Source organism: Ipomoea triloba, chromosome 10, assembly GCF_003576645.1.
Source record: "Ipomoea triloba cultivar NCNSP0323 chromosome 10, ASM357664v1".
Taxonomy (NCBI): domain Eukaryota; kingdom Viridiplantae; phylum Streptophyta; class Magnoliopsida; order Solanales; family Convolvulaceae; genus Ipomoea; species Ipomoea triloba.
In genome coordinates this window covers 2,358,944-2,379,030 of record NC_044925.1, presented here as the reverse complement: position 1 = coordinate 2,379,030, position 20,087 = coordinate 2,358,944, and the positions used below count along the sequence as shown (strand labels likewise).

At 26.6% G+C, this 20,087-nt stretch overlaps 1 protein-coding gene across 1 annotated transcript; it reads left to right on the top strand.

The window, feature by feature from the left end:
• The first annotated feature begins 1,475 nt into the window (after positions 1-1,475).
• LOC116032301 lies at positions 1,476-2,039 on the top strand. The gene has a single exon (XM_031274800.1). The coding sequence runs from the start codon at positions 1,476-1,478 to the stop codon at positions 2,037-2,039; it is 564 nt and encodes a 187-aa protein (XP_031130660.1).
• Positions 2,040-20,087: the final 18,048 nt, after the last annotated feature.

Genomic DNA, 20,087 nt, shown 5'->3' with positions numbered 1-20,087 from the left:
CATACGTGTATATATTCAAATCACATTATTGAAGTTGGTAAATTAGGAGCAAATTAATAGGAATTGCAGGTCCCTTAAATGATGAATCCAAAAGGCAAAGTACAGAAGAACAAGGTGCATTTAATTTGCAATAATACATGCCATCTGATCTATAGATTCTCCGATACATGCATTATTAATTTTGTTTTAAATATTTTACCATTTGATGCAATTCTATTAACTCAGCTACAATTGTAGTATTTGTTCATACATATTTTCTCAACCTATTGAAGCACAAAGAGTCAATGTCCCACATTAGGGTTCAAACTTGAGATCTCTCGTTTGAAATCTTTTACCATTTGATGGAATTATATTTATTTTAATTACTATATAAATCAATTAATATACATTTTGGAAAAAATATATATAAAAGTACTTTTTTTTTTATGAAATGACAGTTAATTTAACAATGTTATAATGTATAAAAAGGAAAAAAGGGGAATGAAAAAAAGAAAGGCCACAAAGCATATATAATAAAATCCACCATCATTACTTTGTGCCGAAAATCTATAGTACTAAAGTGATGAATGCTGCTAACCTCCAACACCTTTTTCTCTCCTTTTCTCATTATTATCATTCCATCCTAAAAATAATTATTTTCCAAGGGTAAAGTTTTGAGAAGAAAGACCAAAGATTGAGTTTCACCCGCGACAGTGTGAAAATAACCTTTTAAAGTAAGGTAGGGTTCCTTGTGGGTAGTAACTAGTAAGCAAATGTCTAGTCTGATCTCTTTGTTTAGCTAATTTATCGTAATTTACATCCTTCCAGATGCTATATTCGACCGAAGCGTGGAGGGTCATTGGGGTTGGGGATTCAACCTTTCAGGAATAAAGAATTAAGTATTTCACGATATCACGTTTATCATTTTTACCCACAAAAGACAAAATTTTCTCGCTCCAAGACTTCTTCACCTAATGCCCACAAGAGTTCATCATATTCGGTGTAACTCTTACATTGGGGTTGTCAGGATTTGATTATGTGTGGAAGCCCACAATCTACTACCAAAAACTAAGCTGCCTATGAAGGCCACATTTATCATTATATCATAAAAAGAATTAAATATTTCCTGATATCACGGTTATCATTCTTGCTCACAAATAACAAAATTTCATCATCCAGTGGCCCCTCATTTGGTGCCCACAAGAGCCAGCTAGCAAAGCTTGATCTTGAGCCCACAATTTATTACTCAAGAATTAACTGAATTTTCCCATACCCCCATATTTATCATTCTATCAAAAAAAAAATATGTATTTTGAGATATCGCTTTAAATTAAATATGTATTTTATTGGCCGTCTTTATAAGAAATGGCGTCTATACATAATCTGACGTGATACAAAAAAACCGAAACCAGAAATCTCTCTTATTAGTACTCTCTGTTCTTTCTTTCTTTTCATTTCATTTTCTCCGATCTCTCTCTCTTTCTTTCTTCTCCGGCATGAAGAACGCTCTCCGGTGTTGCATATCTTGCATTCTTCCCTGCGGAGCTCTGGACGTGATCCGCATAGTCCATTCAAACGGCCGAGTGGAGGAGATAAGCGGCACCGTCAAGGCGGCGGAGATCATGAAAATGCATCCCAAGCACGTGCTCAAGAAGCCGTCGTCGCCGTCGCCGGCGGACGGCGATCAGGCCCGGCCGGCGTGCCCCAAGATCATTGTGGTCCCGCCCGACGCTCAGCTCCAGCGCGGAAAGATTTACTTCCTCATTCCGGTGGCGCCGCCGCCGAACCAGCCGGAAAAATCGCGGACGAGGTCGGCGGCGGCGAGGAGGAGGAAAAAATCGTCGGAGGTTGCGAGGAAGCACGGCGGCGGCGGCGGCGGGGCGTCGTGCAAGGATATCGCCGCCGCCGTGGCCAACAACGTTGTGGTGTCGACGTCGGATCAGTATTTGAGTGAGATTCTGTCGGAGAAGCTTTCGGCGCCGAGAGATCGGCGGCGAGGGAGAGTCGGAGTGTGGAGACCGAATCTTCAAAGCATTTCGGAGTTTCCTTGTGAATCTTAATGCCGGTTTTTTTTTTTTTTTTAAATGCTGTTTAATATATTCATTTTCTTGAATTATATTATCCATTAGGGTTCCATGGACCTCAATATTCAACCTTGTTTTTGTACTTCATCATCTTCATTTTCCTTCTGTATATGTTCATAGAGAGGAAAGTAATTAATAATATTATTACTAGTTACTACTAGTGATTTTTATGTACTCTGTATTTTATCTTTTTTCATACTCAAGTTAAAACTTCTAGAATTTAACTATTACTCGAAATAAAGTTTTACCGAGAACTCTTTAAAGGATGTCCAAAGCTCATGGTAGTATTAATCAATCATTTTTCATAGTAAGAATTGCAATGTCAACTAGTTAATAATACATTAATACTTTAATTTAATTTGTTCAAGATAATCTAATAAGTTGGGATCGTGATGTTTAGTCTTTTCTATAAGGTGTGTTTACAAACTCGGAAAATGAAGTCTAGAAATTATTTTGGGGGAAGTCATTTTCCGGATCCAACTGCTTCTTCTTCTTGGCTTCTTTCGAGAATGCTTCATCGGCTTCCTTCTGAGAATGCTTCCTCGGCTTTCATTCTTTGGCCATGCAACCAAACACGAAAAATTAAAATATTTTCTAAAAAATGACTTATTTTCCAGAAGTTATTTTCTTGATTTCCAAAACACACCCTAAATTTCATTATTACTACTATTCGAGACCACTAAAAATAATTAGATTTATAGTTTACCGTAATTAACGGTATAAGTGGAAATTAAAGTTAAAAAAATCCTACTTAATTTTTTGCATTTTGGTAAATGTGATTTTTTTTCTCTAAATTATTGGTTTTAAAAGTAATTAATTATTGAGTGGGATTGAATGGTATTGTTGGACGTGACAAAATGGAGGAACCATAATTAAGGTGTACAAATGTCATTGGACTTAAGGGGGAAAGGAGAAAAGCTTTTCCTTTAATTGGTTACCCAATGGCGTTAGACATGTATGTGTGTCGGCATTGACGCGTTACCTATGTCAAACTCCTACGTTTTTTTTTTTTTTTTTTTTTTTTTTTAAAATAAAGTCCTACGTTGTTTTGCTTAGAAATAGTTTTCAATTTCCAAAATGAAAAGATTTTGGAAAATTTCTCTTGTGACAAATACTAATATTAGTATTGATTATTGTATATAAAATGAGGTCACAATACTTTTTAAAATCAAATAATATTTTTATTTTATTATTATTTATAAAATGTGAGTCTATTTCTTTTTATTTATAGTATTTACTCATCATTCATCATTATTCGTATTGAGTTCTGTCAAATTTTTTGAAGTGTTGTTTTTAACACAACACTTTTGAGCAATTGGTAAACGAACTATAATAATGCAACTACAAGGTCAGATATTTGACTCTTATCCGGGGTTTGGCTTACTTTCTCCTGAATAAGAGTCGAGCTTTGCTGATGCAACCAAAATCGTATTCGAATTAATTTCACAGTGGTAAGGATACTTGATTTGTGTATGCCAAAAATGAATTATTTGTTTTTTTCTGTAGTAATTATCCAAGTGCTTATTTCATTCTCTCTTTATTTTTAGCATATTGCATGATATCTGCACCAAATTCTTTGAGATAAGACTAATTTAATAAAGTCTTTATCAAGTCATATTCAAAGGGCAACTCTTCGAAAGACATTGATATATAGTGTATATACATATAAGCCTGAACTCAGTGTGTGTGTGTTTTTTTTTAAGTTGTAATTTTGATAGTTTTAAAATATAGATATATTAGTAGTCAATTTCGGTGGTACCTCCTTGATAAACAAGTATGAATGTAACATTTATTGTTGCAAATGGTGACAGCCTTTGATCCTTACCCAAATAGATTATGTAAGATTCGTTTGCCAACTTCAAACTCAAAGTCCCCTAAAATATAATAATAATAATAATAATAATAATAATAATAATTAGAGGCAAAATGGTAAATACACATACGCCTCTTTGTGCAAAATTTATAGCTTCCAATATTAGCCTGATATTTTTTTTTTTTGGTGCAAAAGGCGAAATTCATCGCCCCAAGACTTCATCCTGCCCTACAAAGATTATGAATGAGTTAAATTATAGTGATTTAATGACCTATTAAGTGGAAGGATTCGTGTTTGATACCTATAAGGAATCATCCTCAAAAAAAGTTGCATGAAAGTCTCATGTTACAATTACCGGGATTCGATCTTAAATCTTGGGTATTCCACCAAATCGAGCTTCACAGCTTTATCAATGGGTACAAACAATGCAGAAATACAGCATCCAATAATCCTCTTTAATTTGCATCCAAAACTTTGCAAAGTAGCAATTAAATCCATCAGCATTGTATTTTGATACAATGATGTTCAAAAATCGGTTAACAAGTCACTAAGCCGGGTTTTGACAACCTCCAATAATACTTTTGCCCTACTTTTTATTATAAAAAAAAAAAAAATAACGACAGGCTTTAATGTTTTGTAGATTGAAAGGCTACAAAAAATGAAAAAATCAAATAATTCTCGGATGACAAAAAATGATAATCACGAAAAAACATCTTCACGTTTCATTAATCTGAATTCAATAGTCCTTCTGCATCCAAAACTAAGATCATTATTACACCATTATTATTTCTGATTTTCTCCAATGCTCTGCTGTTTCTCCAGCAATTGCATTCTTCCTAGATATGATTGTGTGTTAAAATTACTATCCAACTCTGGTTCGAATTCTTAAGCTATGTACCCAAACTCGAATATACATTGTATATATAGGGGCTCGGGAGTTAGGTCAAATCGGATGCACCTTAACATATCAAGAGATGCACTATGAAACTTCATACCATGTACAATTGAAATTTGCAATAATTATAAAATTATTTGTCACCGCAAATTTTACATAATTTAGAGTAGTTGGTCATTCTAATTCAACAAGTTAGCATTAGTTTGCCTTTTATTCCTTTTTTTTTTTTAATACCAAAAGCATTGTTTTCTTATTGTCCATATTATAGGGTACATTCAAGTAAAAATAGTGTTTCTTGTAAATATGCGAATTAATCTAATCCGTCCATCTGGTTGATCAATGGCTAAATAAAACAGAAGATAAAATTGACCTTTCCTTATTTTTTTTTTCCATCCATTGATCAACCCAAATGGACAGATAAACTAGATTATTATTTAATATTTTTTATGTGAAACATTGTTCTCATATGATCCTATATATCTACTAAATATAATAAAACCAATAACGTTAGGGTTATAGCGGAAATATAAATTGTATTAGTGTAATAGATTGCATTAATGAGTTGTACATTAAACTCTCTTTCTTATATTAGTACAAATAATTTTCAATGTTACCTCTCATCTTTAAAGTTTTTCTTTAACACCTTTCTTATATATACAAATAATTTTCAATGTTACCTCTCATCTTTAAAGTTTTTTCTTAATACGGTTAATTTAATGGTTAACTTATAATTAATTGCAATTAAAACTATGTTAATGTAATTGATTGCATTGATAACTTATACCTTTAGCTTTCTTTCTTGTACATTTACAAATACCTTCTAATTTTATCATTTTCTTCTTACTTTTGTCTACACCATTTCAATTCTAAGGATCTATTATTATTATTATTATTATTATTGTTGAAATATATTTTCTAATTGTATTTTTTAACTACATAATTTTTTCTAGTGTTGGTATATATAAAACTTTTAGCTTAAATCTTGTGATGATTAAAAACAAATTTAATTCTTTTTTTCTTTTATTTCTTTGAGTTTGAAAAAAATGAAATAGTTTTTTATTCAACTACATATATTTAATTAAAAACAAATTTAATTCTTTTTTTCTTTTATTTCTTTGAGTTTGAACAAAATGAAATAGTTTTTTATTCAACTACATATATTTTATTCAACTACATATAATTATATATTTTATAGTGTAAATTATTGTTTAATTTTGCATATCAATGATGAAGATTTCAATTACTTACTATATTACGAATATTTTTTAAGAATAAAATATGATAAATAGATATAAATTCAACAATTTAATTACCAATTATACGTGAAACTATTATATAATCTATTTATTTTGATAAAGTAACTATACAATTACTTTTTAATATTGGACATTTATTTAATTGCGTAATGGATTTCATTTAACTTGTGTGTGTATTCAAATGAGAACATCCTTCCCCTGTAAAAAGTGAGGACTGATCTAAGACGTCCATTAGATAAGAGTTTATTAATGATTGAGATTTTTTGTATTAAAAAAATAATTAAACTTATTTTAATTATTTTATTATAGTATAAACATATTAATTATTTTTGGGTCGAATTTAGAAATAGAGATTTATATTGATTAAATTATGTATAAATTTATATTTATTAGTATAAACTAATTTATCAAAATTGAAAGTTTAAAATGTTAATTTGAAAATGTCAAAAGTTTTAGTTGAGTCTGCTCGAAATTGAACGGCCGAGCCTGAATGACATCCCTAGTCAGTGTGAACAACACAAAATTTTTAAAATGTTAATAGTTTAAAATATTTATTAAAAAAAAAAGAAAAAAAAAAAAGAAGAAGCACACAATTGACAAGGAGATCTAGAGAGAGGATATAGTCTAACAATTGGAGTAAGATTTTAGTAAATTATGACATTATTAAAACATTAAAGTACACGAACTTGATAGCCTAGCTAGCTAGTTATAGGTTTTGAGTCATTGAGTGTGAGAATCATTCAGTATATATTATGCAATACATACTATTGTCAAAAATTAATTAATTGCACAAAATCATCATGGAGAATATAATATATAATAGCACGTCACTAATACCAATTGGTTCACTAATTATGGCTAAGTCTTGATTGATGGTTTTGGTAAACTTTAAATTAGTTGAAACCACGTATGATGTAATTTTATTAGGATATCTTAATTATATCCTTTTTATAAAGACCAGCTAGTTGATAATACATTCTCTTCCTACTGAAAAATGTTTATATAAACAACATAATACACAACAATTTGATAGACATTTTTCATAAAAATTTGCTTCATTTTTTTCTTTTTGGGTTTATAAACATTTTTCAACAATAATAGAATATATGTTAAGATTGTAAAATTACCAGATGGTCTTAAAAATTATCATCAATTGGATGAGAATTGTAACAAGTAACCAAATATAGCAATGCCAGTAAATCCATATGATTAAATTAAAACTAAAAATGAATTTATCTCTTCATTTATATTGTGGATTGTTATTATATTGATATTATCAACTAAAAAATTATTTTTAAAAAAAATTATTCGTTTAATAATTTAATTTCCCCAACACACATCTATCTTTCATATATAAAAATATAAACAAATAAGACAAGAAAGAAAGGAAAAAAAAATGTTTCTGGTAGGGAATAATCCATGCACTAAATATTACGTAGTACTATTGTGAACATTATTATTTGTAAATAATTTGGTTTGATTGATTGTCAACGTACGTAACACTGTTGTGTTTTTACCTACTCCACCATCTGTGGTTTAGCAGTTTCGTACGTTATTCAAATTGGAGGTATTGGAAACCAATGAACAAACGAAACTGGATTATTGGTGTATATGATAGCAACATCCAACTCCACGGGGAAAGAACTTGGAACAAAAATACACATCCCACCATTATTTTCATACATTCTCATACCTAACCGAAGAACAAACTGGACAGTCAAGACTAATCACGTTTGTATCATATAAGACAGTAACAAAGCACTCATTTATAAGTTTTATCATCAATTTAATAATTTACTCTTTTTTTAAATTAAAAAAAAATTGTTCTAAAAATTCAAGTATTACAACAAGTGCATTGGACATAAAAATGTTGGGATAATTGGTAAGAGAGTTCTTAATACTTTTGTATATGTGCTCTACGTTAAAAAGTTCTGAATTGCAAATCATTTCTCTTTTTTTTTTTAGGTAAAGTTAAACTACACCTATACAATTCAATTCAAACTAAAATTAGTCTTTAGTTATTAAGAAAAGAGTTTTTAGAATGGAAAGAGGAAAACACATGTAAAAAGTGCTTGCAGATATATACTTTTTGTTTGGTAAGTTTCCTTTCCGGCTTTCCCCATTCGGGGAATTTTCCAAATGAGAAATTTTCCATTTTCTAGGAAAATAGGGATGGAAAGTTGGAACTAATCAAGTCTTGTTTGCCTGTGAGGCTCTGAATTTGTGAAAATAGGGTATAGTAACATCTCATATAAGTTAAATTAGAAGAGAAACACTCTATCTCATTCACACTTTCATAAGACAAATTTTTTATTTTTTATTTTCATATAGTAACAATAAATATTATTTCAAAAGGGGTGACCGAGTAAGTATAACATGATTTTCGTACTTGTAGGCCACGAGTTTGATTATTGTCAATACCTCTTGGTTGAACTATACTAGTCGCACAATGACTTCTTAGTGCGATTTACCTTTACGTAGTACACATTTTCGAATAGTGGCTATAGGCTTTTCTTGTCATCCCAAAACAAAAGGAATAATGATTAAATAGGTCATCACCGAAGATGAAGAAAATGTCTTTTATCCGTGGCAAGAGATTAAGGCGGGGGAGAGAGTTGGGTATTTATCTTTTTTAATATTTTATTTTATTTAAATTATTAAAATATATTTTAAAAATTAAATTTTTAATGGGTTAATCATCACGTCAACAAGGATCAAGAGAACATGTTATTTTCGATTGAATTGCATAATTTTGAATTGTTCGAATACCTAATTGCATTTTTTAAATTAAATGACTCAATTGCAGTTTCACATGTAGTTTGATGTTCTATTTTATCCTTATTAAAACAAAAATATTCTCTATGAACAAAGGAAATATATATATACCCTTATCACAAAAATTAATTAATTAAAAAATCTATAATATTTCTCTTTTATCAACTTTTAAAGTATTTTACGAAATTCATAAATTAATCACACTTATTTTATTGCAAGATGAATTACTAAGGGTTACCGGTTCTTATGTATGTTTTGAGATAATATAATATAACATTCACGAGAATTTTACATAACTTAAAAATGTATGGGCTAATGTGATTATTATGTTTATTATATACTAGTATTTTCGCCCGTGCGTTGCACGGAATGAATTTGTTATAATATTTAAAGAATATTTGGATCAATATACAATTATATATATTATAACATCGAATATTATATAGCACAATTGATGAAATTGATTGGATCGATTATGTTTTCTGATGTTTTCCTTTGAATTAGAACAAATAATTGTCCAATTACCCGGGCGTGGATAAATTTTTTTTATTATATTGATATAATAAAAGTAAATATGAAATTATAAAAAATTCTAATATTGAACGTGTACATTTATTTGATTATAAGATTAGTACAAAAATATTACTCAATTAATTGAATAACATATGACTTGTTTGTCTAAAATTATCTTAAAAAGATCTATAAGTAATATGACTTATATAATTATATTATGACTTATATAATTATATTATTACTAAAATAAATATGAGAAAATGAGAAATAAATTAATTGTAATTATTATAAAAATAAATTCAACGACCAATGCTTAACTTAATTATCATAATAATTATTAGGCAATTATTATTAGTCAATTACACTAATATATGTGTAATTATACTTTTATACTTTAAGTATATTCATTTTCCCCATATTGCATTTAGTTTTATCTTCCTCCTCCATATTTGAATGAATTAATTTTGATTATTATAAAAATCTAACAACCCATGTTCAATTAATTTTTTTAAAGTTTAAATAACTTAGAGTTTTCAAAAGGAAAGTATAATTAACTATTAAAGTTTTTAAATAATTTTCAGTCAATTAGTAATATCCTTTTCTTTTCCCGATAAATGATTTTACTTTTATTAATAGTGTTGATACGTGAGTATACATATTATCAATTTATAGATATTAGTTAATTTCTATTTTACATGCATTTTCTTAACAAATAAGCTTTATTAATTATTTGACCAATAAAATATTTCATTAATTGACTACAAAAGTTTAGGCGGGGAATGAAATAGGAGGATTTTTTATATATAGTATAGAATATAGATTACGATCTTTTTATATTTTAAATCAATTAGTAATATCATTTTTCTCGGAATAATGGTCAAATAAACCACTGAACTACACACAAAACTGCAATTAGGCCATCGAACTCAAAAATAATGCAATTGGATTCCTGAACTATATAAACTCATGCAATTAAGTACAAATTGACATGTTTTCAAAAAAAAAAAGTCCAAATTGACCTGTTTACCTACAATTGTGATGACATGGTGGTTACTAATTTTAAAATAAATTTTTAAATAATTTTAATTAAAATAATAATAATAAAATTAAAAAAAAAAAAACAGACGTCTCCGGCAGTTCTTCTATTTTTTTTAATTTTTTTTAATTATTAGTGCCGATTGTTATGTGTAAATTAATATCAGGCAACCTTATCTAGGAAAAATGAAAAGAATTACATAGTAATATTTACCTAATTTTCGTTCCATTTTTAATTGATGATGTAGAATATTATTATTGAAATATTTCCGTTTCATTTTTTATTTCCGTTCCTTTTTTAATTTATCTTTAATATTGTTTATAATATGCCTTGATTATTTATGATGTATAATGTTTTCCTTTTTTAATTAAATTGCAATGATATGACCATTTTCTTTTTCATTTTAGTTAATTATGGATATTTTTTTTATTTACAGTCAATTATTAATATTCATTTCCTTTTATATATTCAATCAATTAGTAACATCAGATTCATTTTTAGTCGATTTTTTTTTTATTTTCAGTTAATTAGTCAATTAGAATAATAGATCCACTGGTATTTTTACCTAATTTCTGTTCTATTTTTAATTAATGATGTAGAATATTATTATTGAAATATTTTCATTCTATTTTTAATTTACCTTTACTATTGTTTAAAATTTAAAATATGCATTTACTATTCTTATGTTTTTATATATAGTATAGATTAATATTATGCTAATTATGACGTCCATGTATTATGAATAAGTATGGTAATTAAGGAGTATATATTATAATTAAAAAATAATGTATACTTTAATTTTGTTTAATTATGGACGTAATATGTGTATGTTTAATTTTCTTTAATTTTATCCGTAATATATATGTGTATGTTTAATTTTCTTTAATTATGTCCGTAATATGTGTACCATTAATTTCTTTAATTGATTAGATAAAATTACGACAAGTATAAAAAACCGTTTAATAAAAGTATAATGTTTGAACTAATTTCTCAATGACCATAATTATTAAGATTTTATTCCAACGTAACCATTAGCAAATTTTATATGTGTAACAATCTGTGAATTGAAATAATTTACATAATTGGATGAACGTAATAATATGTGAATTAGCATAATAATACGTGAATTGAAATAATTATCATAATTTTGTTAATCTCCTCTAATTATGGATGTAATATGTGTATTATCAATTTCGTTAACTGATTTGATAAAATTTATATTACGAACAACAATATTAATTCATTAGTTGTCATAATTTTTAAGATTTTATTCAAAAGTAATCAAATGAAATGCACGGGTAATTGACATTATCTGAAGTAAAAATATATAAAATTATCGTAAGAATGAAATCTCTATGTTTAATGACCATAATAAATTTAGATGTTAAATATAGTGTAATTACCACGGATTATTTAGATGGTAAATAGTATATGGTAATTACCTATATAGATTAGCATATTAAACGGATTAACATATGGAACAATGTTATAAAAAAGGAAGGAAGCCTTTTAGATAAAATATATTAGGAATAATATCAATTAAATAAAATATAATAGGAATTTCTCAATTCTATATTTATAATTACCTTTATAAACAGATTTAATAGGAAAATTTAGTTACAAACTTATATTAAGAGTTATGGATTATTATTATTATTATTATATTATTATTATTATTAGGAAAATTATATTAAGAATTTTAGATTATTATTACTACGGAGTATTATATTATTATTATTATTATTATTGTTATTATTATTATTATTATTATCATTATTATTATTATTATATTAACATAATAGATTTTAAATCGAGGCTACAAAATTTAATATTATTATTTCATTTATTCAAGTATAGTAATCACCATTTTTTAACTAATAAGTGTGAATTAGTATTGTGCAATTAATGATAAAGATTAATAATAATTGGAATCAACAATCAATGATACAATGACCCATGTTTAGCTTCCAATGCACCATTTTTTATAAAATGAAGAATTGGAATGGTAAAACGAACAATTGGAATGAATAATTGAGGATTTATTCAAGTATAGTAACCACCATTTTTACCAAATTACATAAGCATCCGTAAATGGGGAAGATCAAGATTGCAAATTCTACAATATATAGATGAGCATCCGTAGATTGCTAGTTATTTTGCACAGTACAACTAAAAAGATGGATAGTTAAATAACGTATTATCATTCAAAATCTTGTAATACAAAGTTACAATACAATGTTTTTCCATTAGAAATTACCAATCAAAGTAATGTGATTAAAATATATAATTATAGAAAACATTTGATTGTTCACTATAGTCACTCTGAAAATTGTAATTTTACATACGTGATACGCCCATGGCAAAATTGGCCTAGCTACTTGAAACCTTATCAGCAAAAATTAAAGCATATTGAGCTGTTAAAATCAAACTAAATCACAGTACTACAAAATACTCTATGGAATGCAGACTACACCATAAGGATCTCCAACATGCAGAATGAATCAACTAAAAATTAAATCATACCGCATACCATAACAATTCTACGCGTGTTAAAGTTCGATCTTCGACTTCGTAGAATTACATATTATAGATCTCTAACTAATAGTGAGAGCACAGATATTGGTACGTTGTGAGAGAAGAGTCATTTCTCATCATTATATAGTGGAGGATAAACATAATATGGAAGATTTTTCAAAAGGAAAGTATAATTAATTTTAATTTTATGTAAATATAGATGATTGACATGTAAAAATTTTACTACAATATTATATAACTTTCATTCTAATATAGTTAATTACATGTCAATTATATAAATATATATAGATATATAGATATAGATTATCATATCACTAATCACCAATTAATATATATATATATATATATTAATATTAATATTAGTATATATTAGTATATAACAATAACAATATTACCATATCACTAATCACCAATCACCAATTAATTATTCTTTTTTAAAATAATCACCAATTAATTAATTAATATTAGTATATATTAATATATTATATATTAATATTAAGAATAATACCATATACCATATTATCAATTATATATCATCAATCACCCATCACCCATTAATATTAACAATATTACCATATTATCATATTATCATTATCATATTACCATAATAATATTATAGGATGGATAATTAATAAAATAATAAAATAATAAATAAATAAAATAATTGATTTTACCAAANTTTATATATAGTATAGAATATAGATTACGATCTTTTTATATTTTAAATCAATTAGTAATATCATTTTTCTCGGAATAATGGTCAAATAAACCACTGAACTACACACAAAACTGCAATTAGGCCATCGAACTCAAAAATAATGCAATTGGATTCCTGAACTATATAAACTCATGCAATTAAGTACAAATTGACATGTTTTCAAAAAAAAAAAGTCCAAATTGACCTGTTTACCTACAATTGTGATGACATGGTGGTTACTAATTTTAAAATAAATTTTTAAATAATTTTAATTAAAATAATAATAATAAAATTAAAAAAAAAAAAACAGACGTCTCCGGCAGTTCTTCTATTTTTTTTAATTTTTTTTAATTATTAGTGCCGATTGTTATGTGTAAATTAATATCAGGCAACCTTATCTAGGAAAAATGAAAAGAATTACATAGTAATATTTACCTAATTTTCGTTCCATTTTTAATTGATGATGTAGAATATTATTATTGAAATATTTCCGTTTCATTTTTTATTTCCGTTCCTTTTTTAATTTATCTTTAATATTGTTTATAATATGCCTTGATTATTTATGATGTATAATGTTTTCCTTTTTTAATTAAATTGCAATGATATGACCATTTTCTTTTTCATTTTAGTTAATTATGGATATTTTTTTTATTTACAGTCAATTATTAATATTCATTTCCTTTTATATATTCAATCAATTAGTAACATCAGATTCATTTTTAGTCGATTTTTTTTTTATTTTCAGTTAATTAGTCAATTAGAATAATAGATCCACTGGTATTTTTACCTAATTTCTGTTCTATTTTTAATTAATGATGTAGAATATTATTATTGAAATATTTTCATTCTATTTTTAATTTACCTTTACTATTGTTTAAAATTTAAAATATGCATTTACTATTCTTATGTTTTTATATATAGTATAGATTAATATTATGCTAATTATGACGTCCATGTATTATGAATAAGTATGGTAATTAAGGAGTATATATTATAATTAAAAAATAATGTATACTTTAATTTTGTTTAATTATGGACGTAATATGTGTATGTTTAATTTTCTTTAATTTTATCCGTAATATATATGTGTATGTTTAATTTTCTTTAATTATGTCCGTAATATGTGTACCATTAATTTCTTTAATTGATTAGATAAAATTACGACAAGTATAAAAAACCGTTTAATAAAAGTATAATGTTTGAACTAATTTCTCAATGACCATAATTATTAAGATTTTATTCCAACGTAACCATTAGCAAATTTTATATGTGTAACAATCTGTGAATTGAAATAATTTACATAATTGGATGAACGTAATAATATGTGAATTAGCATAATAATACGTGAATTGAAATAATTATCATAATTTTGTTAATCTCCTCTAATTATGGATGTAATATGTGTATTATCAATTTCGTTAACTGATTTGATAAAATTTATATTACGAACAACAATATTAATTCATTAGTTGTCATAATTTTTAAGATTTTATTCAAAAGTAATCAAATGAAATGCACGGGTAATTGACATTATCTGAAGTAAAAATATATAAAATTATCGTAAGAATGAAATCTCTATGTTTAATGACCATAATAAATTTAGATGTTAAATATAGTGTAATTACCACGGATTATTTAGATGGTAAATAGTATATGGTAATTACCTATATAGATTAGCATATTAAACGGATTAACATATGGAACAATGTTATAAAAAAGGAAGGAAGCCTTTTAGATAAAATATATTAGGAATAATATCAATTAAATAAAATATAATAGGAATTTCTCAATTCTATATTTATAATTACCTTTATAAACAGATTTAATAGGAAAATTTAGTTACAAACTTATATTAAGAGTTATGGATTATTATTATTATTATTATATTATTATTATTATTAGGAAAATTATATTAAGAATTTTAGATTATTATTACTACGGAGTATTATATTATTATTATTATTATTATTGTTATTATTATTATTATTATTATCATTATTATTATTATTATATTAACATAATAGATTTTAAATCGAGGCTACAAAATTTAATATTATTATTTCATTTATTCAAGTATAGTAATCACCATTTTTTAACTAATAAGTGTGAATTAGTATTGTGCAATTAATGATAAAGATTAATAATAATTGGAATCAACAATCAATGATACAATGACCCATGTTTAGCTTCCAATGCACCATTTTTTATAAAATGAAGAATTGGAATGGTAAAACGAACAATTGGAATGAATAATTGAGGATTTATTCAAGTATAGTAACCACCATTTTTACCAAATTACATAAGCATCCGTAAATGGGGAAGATCAAGATTGCAAATTCTACAATATATAGATGAGCATCCGTAGATTGCTAGTTATTTTGCACAGTACAACTAAAAAGATGGATAGTTAAATAACGTATTATCATTCAAAATCTTGTAATACAAAGTTACAATACAATGTTTTTCCATTAGAAATTACCAATCAAAGTAATGTGATTAAAATATATAATTATAGAAAACATTTGATTGTTCACTATAGTCACTCTGAAAATTGTAATTTTACATACGTGATACGCCCATGGCAAAATTGGCCTAGCTACTTGAAACCTTATCAGCAAAAATTAAAGCATATTGAGCTGTTAAAATCAAACTAAATCACAGTACTACAAAATACTCTATGGAATGCAGACTACACCATAAGGATCTCCAACATGCAGAATGAATCAACTAAAAATTAAATCATACCGCATACCATAACAATTCTACGCGTGTTAAAGTTCGATCTTCGACTTCGTAGAATTACATATTATAGATCTCTAACTAATAGTGAGAGCACAGATATTGGTACGTTGTGAGAGAAGAGTCATTTCTCATCATTATATAGTGGAGGATAAACATAATATGGAAGATTTTTCAAAAGGAAAGTATAATTAATTTTAATTTTATGTAAATATAGATGATTGACATGTAAAAATTTTACTACAATATTATATAACTTTCATTCTAATATAGTTAATTACATGTCAATTATATAAATATATATAGATATATAGATATAGATTATCATATCACTAATCACCAATTAATATATATATATATATATATTAATATTAATATTAGTATATATTAGTATATAACAATAACAATATTACCATATCACTAATCACCAATCACCAATTAATTATTCTTTTTTAAAATAATCACCAATTAATTAATTAATATTAGTATATATTAATATATTATATATTAATATTAAGAATAATACCATATACCATATTATCAATTATATATCATCAATCACCCATCACCCATTAATATTAACAATATTACCATATTATCATATTATCATTATCATATTACCATAATAATATTATAGGATGGATAATTAATAAAATAATAAAATAATAAATAAATAAAATAATTGATTTTACCAAAATACCCCTAAGTTTTGGGGGGAAAATTTGGGAGGAGGATATTGTTTTTATATATAGTATAGATTAAAAAAATGAACTACAAATAAAGTTTAAAAATTTCATATTCCATACAACAATAATCTCGTATTTCCTTAAACCAAACAAGATAATATGATATTACGATATTCACATTTTAAAGTTATAAGAGATAAGATGAACTAAATGTCCCTAAAACAAACCTTGTTCGAGAACTTTCTTATTTAGTTCATTGTCTAATACATGCTCAAGTGCTAATTAGACAATCAATTAAAGTTACAAATTAAAATAGAAAAAATCATTTGTTGCAGGATTTATCTCAACTGAAAAGTGATCCATAGTTGGAATACATTGTACAAGTCCAGAAGTCCTTAGTTTATAGACGACCAAAATTCGGGTGTGGATAACTCAATCACCATCAATGCAAAGCGTACGTTGTACAACCTTAGCTCACACTGTTTCAAGTCAAATGAACAATTATCATCAATCACTTCCAAATTCCTTTTTTTAAAAGATCATCTTTACAGAGTGTGTGCCTAAAGCCATTCAATCAGTATTTTCATTTTTTTTTGTTGATTAATAACATAGGTTTTCTGCTATGATCTTTACCTAATGTGTGCCTACAACCATTCAATTAGTATTTTCATTTTATTTTCCTTTTTTATAACTCAACTTTCTCCACTTCGCCAGATTATATCTTGGACCCTTGAACTCACACATATGTCCATGAGGAGATAAATCAAGCTAATCTAGTTTCGAGACTTAACATCAAACTCGACCCTCCAATGTTCGAGGTAAGAATCAAAACATCACTCTATCATTGAGAGCAAATTTTAAGTGATACTTCTAAGTTCTCATCTATTATATCAATTCCCTAGGGGCTAGGGGGCATATTTTCACTTTACAAGTTTTATAATTTTTTAAACAAATAGTAATGTTTGGTAAATGACTGATCTACCAAATTTTAACGGATTTGACCATATTTAACATTTTTCACTTGACCAAAACACTAAATAAGGTGTTTGATAATCAATGATTTTGCTCCAAACCATTGAACCCCCAAACATTACTTTCTTCCCAAAAGGAAAATCCCCAACCCCTAGTCCAACAAAGCATGGGAGGATGTTAATCATGGCCGGTAATTCGATTGAACACAGAGCTCCTCCCTCACACTGATGCTGGTGAATCATAACTCAACTGAACACAGAGGCTAGACCTTTGCTTACTGTGCACAAGGAGTCCCCTCACACTACCGCTAGTGAAACTTGATCCCTTGTCATTCTTCTCAAACTTCACCCATGTTACCAATTGAACTGCCCATACGAACAAGCCCAAACATTACTTTTAGCAACCTTGGGGTTTGGGTTTTGGAAAAAGACAATACTTTTTTTCCAAAACACACTTATACTATATAAGTTTTTTCTTATATTGTTGGAAACCTCAAGGCTTCTTTAATAGAGGAGCCTTGGGTTCCCTTTCATTACTCATCCAGTGTGAGACATCAGATGAGAAATAAAAACTAAAAGAGGTTCTCTCAAAAAAAAAAACTAAAAGAGGGGTATTGTAGAGTAGGCTCAACGCCTCATTTTCACTTGATTCCAGATGTTAGATCAATAGACAAAGGGAGCCAACACAACACATAGGCTCCTATTTGTCTTTTTTTTTTTTTCTTTAAAAAAAAATATTATTGTTGTTGTCGTGGTCTTGTTTTCATTTGTTTTTAGTTTTTATTTTATTGTTATATAAATAAAGCTTATTATTATTATTATTATTATTATTATTATTATTATTATTATTATTATTATTATTATTATTATTATTATTATTATTATTATTATTATTATTATTATTATTATTATTATTATTATTATTATTATTATTATTATTATTATCATTATTATTATTATTATTATTATTATTATTATTATTATTATCGCACAAATGTTCTTATAGGCCTTTATATATGTTAACCACTAATAGTAAAAAAAAAAATTAATTTTATCAAATATCATTTTACAATTTATTGATCAAAATCGCTAACATAATTCACTATTCACTAACCACTAATCAATATGCTAACCGCTAATTTTCAAACAAACCCAATACGTTTACATTTAATTAATCCAATATTATGACCTTTTTCAAAATTTTTAATTAATGCACAACTTCCTTTATTTTTTTTTATCACTTGCAATTCTTCTACCCTTATAAAACCTAATAATGAACACCCTTCAAAAAGTGTAAATGTGTAATATGTGAAATTAAATATGTGATACTTTCTTTTTCTGAAATAAAATCATCCTTCCCATTTTAATTCTCTACTTGTGATTCATCTCTTCCTCACATCACCATCTTTGTTTTCAAAGGCAAAATACCCTAGTAATGGTGCTACCAAGATAGTGGCACATTAATATGCCATTGTTACTTCACCAAAAGTTACATCAAGTCCTGAATCATGTTATTCTTCACAAAAGTTATAACTTGAGAAAGATGACTTAACATTTGAAAGGTGTAGCATTTATATCTTACATGTGGCTCTTTTCTATAAACGGTTACTAATTTTAGGTCAAATGAATCACGAGTAATAAAAAATTAAAATAGTTTATTAAAATCAAAATAGAATTAAAAAAAAAAAACAACTAAGATTCAGATATGAGAATACTGAAATGTCACTATATTCATGATATCCACAACGACAAAAAATTCGTTTAAATTATCTCCAAACTTCAACCTTTTTGATCCCGTGACTATATTTAGGATACTCAGTAATAAAATTATATGCATTATTAAGTATATTTTTAATTGACAAGAAAAATTTATTTAAAAAAAAAAAAAAAAAGTCCCTAAGAATAAAGAAAGAGGCATTATTTTTTTGGGTTCCTAAAATGAAAATATTGCAAAAATTGGAGGACTAGCGGCGCAATAAAGAGAAAGAGATAATAAGGACAAAATAGTAACTCCAAAAGGCAACGTCAGAAACTGCGACCCAACCGGACACGCTCTTTGTCCCTTCACCGGCCAATCATATGCCGTTCCGTCTTTCTGATAAAAAAAA